Below are 12,831 nucleotides of genomic sequence, written 5' to 3'. Positions count from 1 at the left end.
CGTTGCGCTGCCCAGGTTGCCTAGCAACCATGATACTAACAGCTGGAAACGTTTCATACAGCTTTGTTTGACAGAAATGAAGGAGAAAATCTTTTGTTTATTTGTTTGTTTGTTTCTACATGAGCTTTGATCATTCTCTGTAAGATTAAGGTCAGCTATTGAACGGTGTATATTTTAAAGTAAAGGCTTTAAAACCAAGTTAGTACAAACGTCACTAATGTCACATGACTTTGCCGACATGTGGCCAACAGTAATGTTTTAATGTTCTTCATTATTAAACATTTGCACATAAATAAGTGACATAATATTCGCCATTTTTTGCAGCAAAATTATCCACACCCACTGCCGCGCTATGCATTCTGGGATATGTTGGGCCACGAAGTCTACACCGCCACGTCCTTAAAATTCAGGGAAATGAAGGACGCATTCGAGGGCCGCATTTTGAGCAGCCTTCGAATTGGGACAGCCTTCGTCGCGTCTCGGTGATGTAATCGGCCTTAAAATGTGGCCTTTAAGGCTGCAGACCCTGAATTGGGATACAGCCACTGCCTACATGACGATGAGTTCACTGTCCTCAAATGGCCTCCACAATCACCAGATCTCACTGCAGCAGAGCACCTTAGGGATGTGGAGGAAAAGGAGATTCACACCATGGATACACAGCCTGTCACTACCAAGGTGTACCTAATAAAGTGGTTGATGAGTGTATGTGGGTAAAATAATAATAATCAGACTTGAGACTCTTTGTTAAGTTTGTAAAATTTTATTTGTGAAATAAAAAAATACATATTTACATGAAGACCAAGATAACAGGAATAAAACTGCTAAAAGGAATAAAAACACGTCATTGAATCACAAAAAAAACAAAAAAATTAAAACGGCCAGAACGGTCTGTAGGCCTCGTGCCTCTCAAGGTTTAATGCTTCAGTTTAAAAAAAGAAAGGAAAAAAAATCAGCCCCAGTGACGGCGATGACAAAAATTAAACTTCTTAAGAGATGACAGAGTCAGAACTGTGTCAGGTGCAGGAAAATCTCGCCTCTAAATGTCATAGAAACAGGACGTCAGCTTAAACAGCAGGTACACATTAATGCTTAGGTGTGTAATGCTCTCATCTTCAGTTTAACGCTCATTTCAAAAAAGATAAACATCCATTTAAAATAAAATCAGCTGCTCCAAAGCGCTTAATAACTTAATAAGGTGGCCTTAGCACAACAAGCTGGGGGGTAAGAACAGCACACCTGCTAAGGTGTGACAGTCCACACTGCGAGAACTTAAACAGGTAAGCACGCTACTGTCCAATGAGGTAAGTGGTTTTGGAAAATCCTATTGTGTGTCTGTGTCGTTCCCCCCAGTAGCAGTTGGTCCGGTCCAGGCTGCTTCCAGTGATGATGAGCCGTCAGGAGGAGTCCACTGGAGCTTTTGGGGAGGGGGACAAAATTATTACATGAATTAAAAAAAATTCATGTAATAATAATGAATTTTTAATAAATAAATATATATCTATATATATCTATATCTATATATCTATCTCTCTATATCTCTATATCTCTATATCTCTATATCTATCTATATCTATCTCTATATCTCTCTCTATATATATATATATATATATATATATATATATATATATATATATATATATATATATATATATATATATATATATATATATATATATATATATATCTCTCTCTCTCTCTCTCTCTCTCTCTCTCTCTATATATATATATATATATCTATATATATATATATATATATATACACATATTATAGATATATACACACACACACAAAAATTCTGAACTGAAACCAAACAAACAACAAAAGATCAAAATGTACAATAGCATTTTTACATTTAAATAAACGCCCCTCACAAAATGTCAGTATTAATGCTTTAATTAAAAAAAATAGTGTTATTTATGAAATTATGTTTTCTCAAATTTACTTTTAAAATATTTTCTAATATAAGCTATAAACTCTTTTGTCTTTAATATTTTTACTTCTTGTAAGTTTGTGTAATTTCTTGTCAGAAATCAATTTATTTAGTTTTTATTTATTTTTACCTTCAGCTTGTGATTCATCTTCTCCTCCGTTATTCCTCTTCTTGTTCACCTGCCCCATACTTCTCTTCGCCTCGTGCAGCAGCCCCTCCTTCCTCACCTTCTCCATGCAGCGCTCCACCCTCTGCGCCTCCTCCTCCTCCTTCTCCTCCAGTAGCGAGCGCAGGAAGGCGGCGCTCACCACCTCCTCCCCCTCCCCCACCAGGAAGGCGTTCTTGAAGCGGTTATAGAGCATCGATGCCTTGTCCATGATGTCCTGGTTTGCCCGGTAGTAACGCATCTGCTCACGAAGAAAACAAATACATGATAACAACTGACATGATCTGTATAGTTATTATTTGTTTATTCATTTTATTTATTTTGAATTCAGCCCAGGTTTAAGGTTGCAAGTGACCAATCACCTTGGAGTGATGTCATAGTTTTGCTACGTGGAAACACCATCACACCTAGTCCTAAACGTAATCACAGTGACACCCTAACCCCCAAGCCTTACCACCCCATTTTTGTGATTTCTTGTCCTGAGTGGACACAAAGCGATGACATCATAGTAGTGTGACAGGTCAGATGCATTGCTTATCCAAGAACCATCACAACGATATCAGATACACCGTATGCGCATTTACCTTCCTGAGCGTGGCGACGAGCTCGCTGTGCCTCTGGACGTGTTGAGACGTCACATAAACCATACTGAGCTGATTCAGCGCCGCCAGACACTTGCTGATGTCCTGAGGATGAAGCACATTAGTCACGTCGTTCAGTTTCAGTAAACATGCAGCTTTTTTGAAATATTAAAGCTGCATTTAGATTTTCTGGCCACAAGGGGGCGATGTAGCCCCTGATAGCTAAAGCAGTGAGAATCATAAAAATGATCTAATGTCGGCTCACTTTTTATAAAATCACTGTGAACGGTTTTACATTTTGTGCCGTCGTTAATCTGCAGCCAGTTTAAGTTTCGGCTCTTACGGGATTGTCGTTCTTCAGAGAAATCCGGATGTCTCCGTGGATCCGGTGCAGCGTTGAGTCCGTCAGCGTCACCGTCGAGCGCTTCTTCTGCTGCTCCTTTACCGGGTTACCTTCTCCTCCAGCGCTCTTCTCCACTGCTGCTGACGTCTCGGGTCGGCTCGCTCCGTCACTTTTCTTCTCCTCGCCGGTCTTCGTCTGCCCGCCCGGCTCCGCGCCTTCACATTTCTTCTCGCCCGTTGTTTTTTGCGTTTCGCGTTTTTCTGTATTTTCTGCCTTTTTTGGTTTCTCCGCCTCGTCCTTCTTCTTTTCTTCACCCTCCTGTTCTTGTCTTCTTGCTGCTGCTTCCCCCTCCTCCTTGCGCTCCTCGTTTTTCTTCGCAGCCTCCGTCACGCTCTTGGCTTTTTTCTCCTCCGTTGCCGCTTGAGTCCTTTCAGATTTCATCTGGACCTCGATGCTTTTCTTCGAGCTCCCATCATCCGACTTCTCTTTTTCTTCAGCGCCCTTCTTCTTCTCTTTCTCCAAACTTCTTTTCTTTTCCACCTTCTCCTCTTTCTTCTTCTCCCCCTCCTTTGCAGATGTTCCTCCCACCTTCTCCTCTTCCCTCACGGTCATTCCTCCCATCATCGTCTTCACCTGGACCTTCGGACCCTTCCCGGCTGTTGCCTTGACGATCTTTCCAATTATTTTTCTCTCTTCCTTCTTTTCTTCATCAGTCTTCTTCTCCTCCTCCTTTTCCTTTGTCTTCAGCTCCACATCTCGACTTTTCTCCAACTTTTTCTCCGATGTCCTCCCGTTCCCCTTCTTGGCTCCTTCCTTCTTCTTCTCTGATGTTTTCTTGGCTGCGGCTGACTCCTTCGCACTCCTCCACTCTGACCTTGTCGGGCTTCCTGTCCTCCTCCTCTTCGCTCCGTCGCCGCCTCTCCTGATGAGAAAACAGACAGAGGTTTAAACTCCTGACTGATTTTACCGTATCACTTTTTTTTTCCCTTCCTCTTACAGAGCGCTCCTCATTGCCTCCCTCCTCCTCCCTCCTCTCCCGGCCTTCAGCAGACCCCTCAGAGACTTTAACACGCTCTCCCTCTTGGCGGCCAGGTGGCGCTGGCGCTGCAGGAGAAATGTTGAGACGTTTTCATCCTTCTCTTCAATTTAAAACATTTCTTTAATGAAGACAGACTCTACCTCATCGTCTGGAGCAGCACCTCCTCTTTTCTCCCTCTCAGTTTTCTCCTTCTGCTTCTCTCCCTCAGATCTCCTCTCCCTCTTTTCCTCTTCTTCTTCTCTTCTTAAATCTTTCTTTTCTTCTATAACATCCTTCCTCGCCTTCTGCTGCACCTTCTTCACCTCCTTCTCTCTTCTTGACTGTTTCCTTTCATCTGAATCATCCTTCCTCATCTTCTGAAGTGCCTCCTTTTCTCTCGTCCTCCTCATTTCTTTGGGCTCCGGGCTAGTGTCTTTCCTTGTCATCTCCTCTTCCACCTCCTTCTCCTCCTTCTCTCTTCCTAAATCTTTTTCTTCTGAATGATCGTTTCTTGTTTTCTGCTGCACCTCCTTATCTCTTGTCCTCTTCGTTTCTCGGGCCTCTGTGCTCCTTTCTCTCCTTGTCTTCTCCTCTTCCAACTTCTTCGCCGCCTTTTCTCTTCCTAAATCTTTCCTTTTCTCTGAAGCATCCGTCCTCATCTTCCGAAGCGCCTCCTTTTCTCTTGTCCTCCTCGTTTCTCGGGCCTCACTGGTGTCCCTACTTATTTTCTCCTGTTCAACCACCTTCTCCTCCTCTTCTGTTCTTAAATTTTTTTCTTCTGATGTGTCATTTCTCGTTTTCAGCTGCTCCTCCTTTTCTTTCGTCCTTCTCATTTCTCTGGCCTCCGGCCTGCTGTCTCTCCTCTTCTCCTCCTCTTCCTCCACCTCCTTACTTTTCACATCTTTCTTTTCCTCTGAAATATCCTTCCTCGCTTTCTTCTCCGCCTCTTTTTCTTTCATCCTCCTTGTTTCTTTGCCCTCTGTGCTCCTGTCTCTCTTCTGCTTCTCCTCTTTCTTACTCTCCTCCTCCTCCTTCTCAGCTGGACTCGTCTTTACTCCTTCCTCCTCTGTTCCCTTTTCCTGTTCCTTGTGTCTTTTTGATGATCGTCTCTCCATCGTTGCCTTTTCCTCGCTGCTGTCCTGACTTTTCTTCTGCACCTCCCCTTCGCTCCTCCTCTTGACTCCTCGGACCTCTTCTTTTTCTCCTTCCTCTTTCTCATTCGTTTTCCTCTGTACCACCTCCTCATCATTTTTCTTCTCTCTTCTCTTCTTGACTCCTTTGTCATCTTCCTTCTCCTTCCCCTCATCCACCTTCTTCTGGTCCTCCTTCCTCCTCTTCACTCCTCGGCCCTCTTTCTTCTGCTCCTCCCTCTCATCTCTCCTTGTCCTTACTCTTCTGCTGTCTTCCTTTTCCTCCTCCTTCTTCTCCACCTTCTCTTCATTTTGGCGCTTGAAGTCTCTGCTGTCTTCCTCCTCCTCCTCCTCCTCCTCCCTCCTTCCACCGGTCGTCATCAGAGCAGGTTCCATCTTCTGCAGCTTCACATTGATCTGACGGAGACGAGGAAAACATGAAACTTTATTCAAAAGCTGAAAAGACAAAATGAGAAAAGTTTAACATGTGTTTCTGTTGCTTAGCAACGCATTAGATTAGCAGAGGGTCTGAATTGAGCTTTTAGATTAAATCTTACATTTTAATCAAAGAAAGAACTGGAAGAAGAAGAAGGCTTTTCTTTGAACAGTGTTGAACTGTTGAATAACACAAGTTATTAATGGCTCATTTAAACTTACAACGGGCAGCATCACTCGATGTGTGTTCAGCTTTGGCTCTTCTGCTCGGCTCCTGGTCGTCACTTCACTTGAAGCTTCTTTGGAGGCTTCAGCCTGTCTGGGTTCTGCTTCCTTTGCCGGTGCTTCAGTTGTGCTTTTAGCGTTTTCTTTACTCGCTGTGGTTTCACCCACTGAAGCTTTGACCGCTCCTGTCTGAGAAAAAGAAGAAAAAGAAGAAACAAACGTTTATTTGTAAGCATTTAATGTCAACAGTTCACCATGCTCTTCCCCACTGAGCTCTAATAAAAGAAGAAGCTCCAGTTTCTTCCATGAAGTAGAGGATAAGGCGAGCCATGGATTGCTGGTGTTCTCATGAGGGTGTGTTAGAGCAGAATGAACCTGACACTTTTTTCCTGTTGCAGAAAAAAAACTGAAAAAAGCCTTCAAAGGCGGTGACATGAGCCCGAGACCGTCGTCCACACAGATTTGTTGGTGCTTTGGAAGCTTCTGCACGGGAGCTTCAATCCTCCAATTTTGAGCACACAGAGACGGATCTCCGCCGCCCTGCTTTACCAATCTATAAATCCAGAAAACAGGAAAATATCCACAGACGTGTGGAAGGTGCAAAGCCAAAAAAACAATATCAAGCAAAACCTTTATTCTTTCTCCACTGTAGGTCCACGTCATTATCTGTGATCTACAGATGCAGAAATGTGCTCAAATCTCCATGAAAATGTTTAACCTGTGACATCCAATTACTCCATAGCACCACCTGTTGAGACAGACACTGATGGACACATGGACACTTTTTTTTTTTACTTTGCACCTTTGAAGTTCAATCTCACAACAGACAGTGAAACACCAGCACACAACAACGAGCTTAATCCTTCTAAATCACTCCCTGCAGCACACTCTGAGGATGTGATTTTTCCAAGTTCACAGAGCACATAGAGAGTGGGTCCAGTGCTCCACAACCAGGATGGTAACCCTCACTGTCTGACTGACAGGCGCCATCTCCAGCCCCCTGGTGTAGTTGTTGCAGGGAGGCTGAGAGACCCCAGAACCACTGCCAGTCCAGGGGCCCTGTCCCCAAATGGAACAGCCCCACAGCTTTAAAACATTTAACCTCTCACCTCTTTGTCCGTCTTGGCCAAGGCGGTGTGTTCACCTGCACTCCCCCCTGCAGACGGACCGCCGCTTGCCGACCTTCTGGTTCGAGCAGTCGCAACGGTCTCTGCAGTGTCTGTAGCAGGGGTGGAAGCCTGTTTGGACTCCTCACTTTGCTCTGCAGCCAATCTTGATGAAACTCGTGTGGGAGTTTTAACAGCAGCTTCCTTTTCGCCTCCTGTGTGCCGCCTGTCGGCGGCCGCTTTACTGGCCGACTCGGATCTGCTGGGAGGAGATTTAGTGACGGCGCTTGGAGTTGGACTTTTAGCAGCAGACGTCGGTTTAGAAGGTGTAGATTTGGTCGCTGGTGCGGACTTGGCAGGTGTAGCCTTGGTTGATTTGGCAGGTGTAGTTTTAGGTGCCGGGGTTGGTTTAGCTGGAGTAGCTTTGGTTGCAGAAGCCGGTTTTGCTGGTGTACTTTCTGTGTTTGTCTTCCCCGGTACCTGAACAGAAGATAGAACGGAGAACCTTTATTAGAACCGAAACATGCCTCACTCATGGGCTATAAACATTTACGAAGCAGAGGTGCCAGCAGTGTGAGAAATATGTTGGAAATAGCCTTGACAGCCCCGTATCCATGCCTTTGACCCTAGTCTGTTCTGATTGGTCAGCTTCCAAAACAAATGAACACAAATGTAACTAGTTGAGATAGAGTTCACTCCTTTTTCCACCTAAAATGTTCTCACACAGCTGCCCGTTTGAGGGTGACCAAAACTAGAAATACACTGATTACAAATGGTCCTCCAACACGTCTGCTGAAGGATTCAAAGGTAACCTTGTGTTTGTAGAAGTTCAGCTGTTAAAGAGACAGTAGCTTTTTAAACTCTATGGACTGGACTGAGGACAGTATCAGACAACACCACCACAGCGGCCTGCTCTCTTTATAGATGATGCTGCACGTGAAACATTTACTCTTTCATGTCTGTCACATGAGGTCATCCTGAACCTGCTCACATCTGTGAAGAGAACCAGCCCTCACTGTTGGACCTGTCACTTCAGGTGATGATCTGACCCAACTGGACAGACTGATACTACTGAGGTAAAGCTGTGCCACATCAAATTACACAATATAATTGTTTAGGTGATGTAAGAGTGTCTGATCAATCACAGCAGCTAACTGGTGAAGGTGGAAAATGCCCTGAATTCACTGACATTAATAAAAGCTGCAGGCTGAAAACTGAAAGCATCAATAAAACACTGATCAGTATTTTTATATACCAGATACATCATCACAAATATAATTTTAAAAGCTATATAAGCTTTTTTTAAGCAGTGCGTCAGAAATATCACAAACACATCATTAGAAAATGCTTTTAGCAGTTCATTCATAACCATTCAATTACATAAAAATGAACTGAAGCGATTACGTAGCATTTTCATTACAACTGATGAGTGATCTTTAAAGAGAGACTGACTTTGAGTTTACTCCCGACTCCAGGCGTGTTCTGGATCTCCCACATGCCCTCGGTGAAGCCTTTGATGCGAACGCCGCTGCCATACTTCATCTTGTTTCCCACGTAAGGGACGATGTTCTCCGGCGGCAGGAAGCCTCTGGGGAGGGGAGATTAATCACAGTTCGATCAATGCTGCTCAGAAACTGACACGATCGATCTGCAGCTGCACGTACGTACATCTGATGGGTGCCAAAAAAGAAGACGGGGACTCGCTTCTTGTACCCCTCGTCCGACTTACAGATCTGTAAAACACAGAAGAAGAGTTAAAGCGCGTACACACAAACAGCTGCATGCAGGTATTTACAGCTGAGGTGTGAGCGCACCCTCGCCGGCCAGTGAGGGAAGCCCTTCATCTTGGCGAACACCAGGTCTCCGGGTTTGAACTGGTCGCCGTTTTTTCCCGGCATCCTGTTGATTCAGAGCTCGGTCGCACAGCAGGAATCAAACACTGAAAGACAAGCAGACCATTCAGCAGTTGTTTCACACACTTTACCGTGTTTCATTTAAGGAGGTAAATGTGGGTAAGAGTGAGAGTAAATGAACAGATGTTGATTCAAGCTGTTCTTCAGCCTGTAGTAACCCCACACAGCTGTGACATACGTTGTAGTCAGAGGATTACAAACACTCATTAGCATCAATGTGATGGTAGTTTGGGTTTTTTAATGACTTATTGAATCCACTCTTTCTCCAGGGTGGAATGACCGTACATCCATCTTTAATAACTTAAATAAAACAAGAACCGGATGCACAAGTTTGAATTCATTTTGGACTTTCTCCACACAGGGTCAAACATACACACACTCACTTAATCTTTTATTGATTGATAATACTTTATTCATCCTGAGGGAAACTGAATGATGCTGAAGTTGGTGTGTTAGTGTTGATCATGTTATTGATCATGATCTCCTTGCATGATAAAAATTATTTATTTGTTTGTTTGTTTTAACTCCCAGAACAAAGAAGCTATAACAAGGAGAACTGTAGATTTATACAAGTTGAAAAGATCTCATTTCTAAACAAATGCAGATTCAAAGATCAGTTCAAACAACTGGATTCAAGTACAAGTTATTCAGATCTGTCACCACTTTTGGTCTAGAAGCCCCATGATGTGACCCTCAGATGATGTTCTCGGTTAGGATGTTTGGGAACCACCAAGAGCTGGAAACAGAACCCCAGTGAAACCAGTTTTATATCACCATGGACTGAGAGGGTGAGAAAGAAGAAATAAGCCTCCAAATCAAACTCCTTCAAGCTGATCTGAAATCTACAGATGTCCACATGGACAAGCCAAATACCTTCTGCAGAATTTTATATTCAGACAACACAAAATGTTTTGGCCTCAATGAGAGGAGGCATTTTTTGATAAAGTTTATTTTTAACATTAATTGCAATGTATGCTCATAATAGAGGTGATACACTTCTCATTAAAAAGATACAAGCACTAACCCCACGTTGTGAAGGGTTAGATAGAGTTGGGTGTTGAAGGTAAACTGCTACAGAACACAGTTTCAGACGGGAACGGCTGCTTGGCCTTGTGTGTCAACAAGAAATAAAGACTTCATTGTGTCAGTTAAAGCTGACATCAGCATGAAAATAAAACATCTCTGGTAACATTTATAAGGTGGGGACAGGTTTTCTTATACAGGACAAGATCCTTGACTTGAGGTTAATTCCGCTGTGGCCAAATGGATGGACGACGAGGAGAACAAATCAGGGAGCACTAAGTCTAAACCACAGCATCTCCCCATCAATAACCAACCACAAATATGTTCAGTTTTCATGTGTCTAATATATTCCTCTCTGTAAGCAGACTGAGAGGTCCACAGCTGTGCAACCCAAACCTTTAACTGCCTGATAATAAAATAGTGTGAACTCCTAAACTTCTCTCAGCAAAAAAGAAAACCACTCAAACCTAAGAACACAGTAGCAACTGTACAGCACGGTGGTAGCATCACGCCCTGGGGCTGTTTAGCTGTGATGGTACTAGTAACATTACACATTGAGGAATAAAGAAGAAGAGAACTACCTCAAAAATCTTCACCTTAAATAAACATCTAGGTGGTTGAAACATAGACAGTCAGGTGTTCCAGCAGGACAAGAGCTGTTTTTTAATTAGATAAAGCAGGTGAACACTGAGCTTCTGGTCTTCTTAAAGCCTTTCTCAAATTTAAAGAAACGACCAATTCTGCCAAGAAGATATCCATCCTGAATTATGAGGAAGCTTGTTAATCCAAATTGTGCACCAATTCTTGTTTTTTTGAAGCCATTAAAGATGTAAGCTGTGCAAAGATTCCACAGTTCAAACAAATCATCAAACGCCTAAAATTATCATGACATTCATGGGTGGGTGTGAACTTCTGACCACAGAATATATGGACTGTAACATTTTTTTAAGTATTACTTTGCTCCGTGTTTTGTTCACTGTGCGTGTCCAGCCCTGATCTTACCGAGTGCATAAAATCGTCTGTAGGAAACAATTAAAGCGGAAATCCCAACCGTTTTCTTTCTCTTCTTTTTAAATATGAATTTCAGGCCTGAGTTAGAGGGCTTTTTTTCCCCACTAGTTGGGGATTTGAATATTTCATCAACTCAATTTCAAACTCAAACACACCACCACACAAAGAATTAATACATTTAACGTAAACTTGGAGATTAACGATAACGTGGCAGCAATACTTCAATCAATACACCCAACATGTGCTAAACCTGAGAGGATGCATAAGCAGGGCCAGACTTGAAGTCTGTAAGTAAAAAATTCACTTCCTGGACCTGAATCGTCCCACCAGCTGCCCTTCGCGTGTGCAAAGTATAATCTTTCACACTAGCTCATCAGTTTCGCTCTCGTCTGCGTGTTTACGCTTTGTTTACAAATACAGGCTAACCACTGAAAGCTCGCGCAAACGTGCCGACTCGCGCACCCCTACTCCGTGTTTGTGGCATGCACCGTGGATGTGGGGTGGACTCACCTGCACACAAAACGACTGCCGTCTGGCACCGCGGACAAAAAACACGAAACAACAAGGCTTCTTGTTACTAAGCTATCCTCTAATGCACGTCGCCATATTGACCTCTGTGTTCGTGTCACGTGATCTACAATGGTTTTTCCCGCCGCTAGAGGACCGTTCCAACCACACAGGAGCTTTTGGACCGTACCACCTTAGGGTACAAAGGTTTTTTTGTTTGTGTGTTTGTTTGTTTTTTTTAAATCTGAATTTAGATTCCTTTCTTTATAATCACCATAATGATGTCATCAATGCACACCTTAAGAAATAAAGCACTACTTTGAACTAATAATTCTGTCGTCATTTCCGACTTTCGGCATTGAGCGTCTGCCCGTTGCTACGATACCTCAGCGCGTGGATTGGTCTGCCCTCAATATAAAGTACTGAACTTCATAATAAGTTCATAACTTCATTCACATATTCACGCGTGCACTAATGTGTTTTTGGGAAAAATAAATGTAACGAACGTAAAGTTCGCTGATAATTATAAATGACAACTACTCGGTGTATGTTTAGAGTGCAGACAGGTACCACACCAAGGTGCATTTTTCTAATGTTTTTTTTATATGGTTACGTCTTGCATTGTTAGTAACATAGTAACATTGTTAGTATCTTTGTTGGGGTCACTGTTAGTAACAGTAACTCCAACAACTTTTAAAAGTCAAAATAAGACACTGTAATTGGCAGTGATCTACCCCATCTTCTCATAGCAGTGACACTATATGAAAAAAAAATGTAGATCCTCGTTTTTCTGTATAAATTAAAATGTCACGGTTAAAGTAATAATAAAAAAGAGAGCTAGTTTCAACAGTTGTTTTGCAAATGCAAAGTGTGCCAGAAATTAAATGCACTACTATATCGTTCTAAACCTTGTGGAAGGCTTTCCACAAGGTTTAGAACTAATAAATCAATCAAGCTTTATTAACAGACTTAATTCGATGCTTACACAGATTAAAAATGAACACAAAATCTAAAAAGAATTAGAGCAGTCTCTGCTCTAATTCATCCTGAAGGTGTTTTGTCAGGTTTCGATCAGGACTCTGTGCAGGACTTTATGGACCTGTCAGTCATGTTGGAACAGGAAGGGGCCATCCCCAAACTGTTGCCACAAAGTTAGGAACATTAAATTATCCAAAATGTCTTATGTCAGTGCTCTAGAGTCCAGTGGTGGCATGCTGTACACAACTGTGTATGACATGTTGCATTGTGTTTGCTGATATAAGGCTTGGATGCTGCTGTTTCCGTGGAAATCCATTCCATGACACTCTCTAAGCACCGTTCTTGAGCTAATCTGAATGCCACATGAAGTTTGGAGGTCCGTAGTGACTTACTCTGCAGAAAGTTGCTGGCCTCTGCACACTATGTGCCTCAGCATCTGCCGACCGATTTTACGTGGCCCA

The 12,831-nt window shown here is 42.9% G+C and overlaps 1 protein-coding gene across 2 annotated transcripts; it reads right to left on the bottom strand.

The window, feature by feature from the left end:
• Window positions 1–743: 743 nt before the first annotated feature.
• On the bottom strand, window positions 744–11,712 carry psip1b (PC4 and SFRS1 interacting protein 1b). Of its 2 annotated transcripts, XM_085144834.1 has the most exons (13): window positions 11,396–11,711; window positions 8,753–8,877; window positions 8,607–8,671; window positions 8,391–8,526; window positions 6,942–7,418; window positions 5,830–6,021; window positions 4,501–5,589; window positions 4,204–4,368; window positions 4,022–4,128; window positions 3,025–3,946; window positions 2,685–2,786; window positions 2,065–2,341; window positions 744–1,417 (listed from the first exon to the last, which is right to left on the bottom strand). In XM_085144834.1, the coding sequence occupies exons 2-13, from the start codon at window positions 8,834–8,836 to the stop codon at window positions 1,398–1,400; spliced, it is 3,636 nt and encodes a 1,211-aa protein (XP_085000960.1). In that variant the 5' UTR covers window positions 8,837–8,877; window positions 11,396–11,711; the 3' UTR covers window positions 744–1,397. The 2 variants fall into 2 exon arrangements, with proteins under 2 accessions (XP_085000960.1, XP_085000952.1); XM_085144826.1 differs by having other exon boundaries at window positions 4,204–5,589; window positions 11,396–11,712.
• Window positions 11,713–12,831: the final 1,119 nt, after the last annotated feature.

The sequence above is a fragment of the Neolamprologus multifasciatus genome, chromosome 3, assembly GCF_963576455.1.
Source record: "Neolamprologus multifasciatus chromosome 3, fNeoMul1.2, whole genome shotgun sequence".
NCBI classification, from domain to species: domain Eukaryota; kingdom Metazoa; phylum Chordata; class Actinopteri; order Cichliformes; family Cichlidae; genus Neolamprologus; species Neolamprologus multifasciatus.
The sequence above is the reverse complement of the archived record's forward strand: the minus strand, read 5'-3'. Positions and strand labels throughout refer to the sequence as shown.

Coding starts and splice junctions, on each gene's coding strand:
- psip1b (XM_085144826.1), bottom strand. CDS start 8,836: ATGCCGGGAAAAAACGGCGACCAGTTCAAACCCGGAGACCTGGTGTTC. Junction 5,590..5,829: donor ATCGAGTGATGCTGCCCGTT/GTAAGTTTAAAT, acceptor CGTCTCCGTCAG/ATCAATGTGAAGCTGCAGAA. Junction 2,787..3,024: donor CTCTGAAGAACGACAATCCC/GTAAGAGCCGAA, acceptor CTTCATCCTCAG/GACATCAGCAAGTGTCTGGC.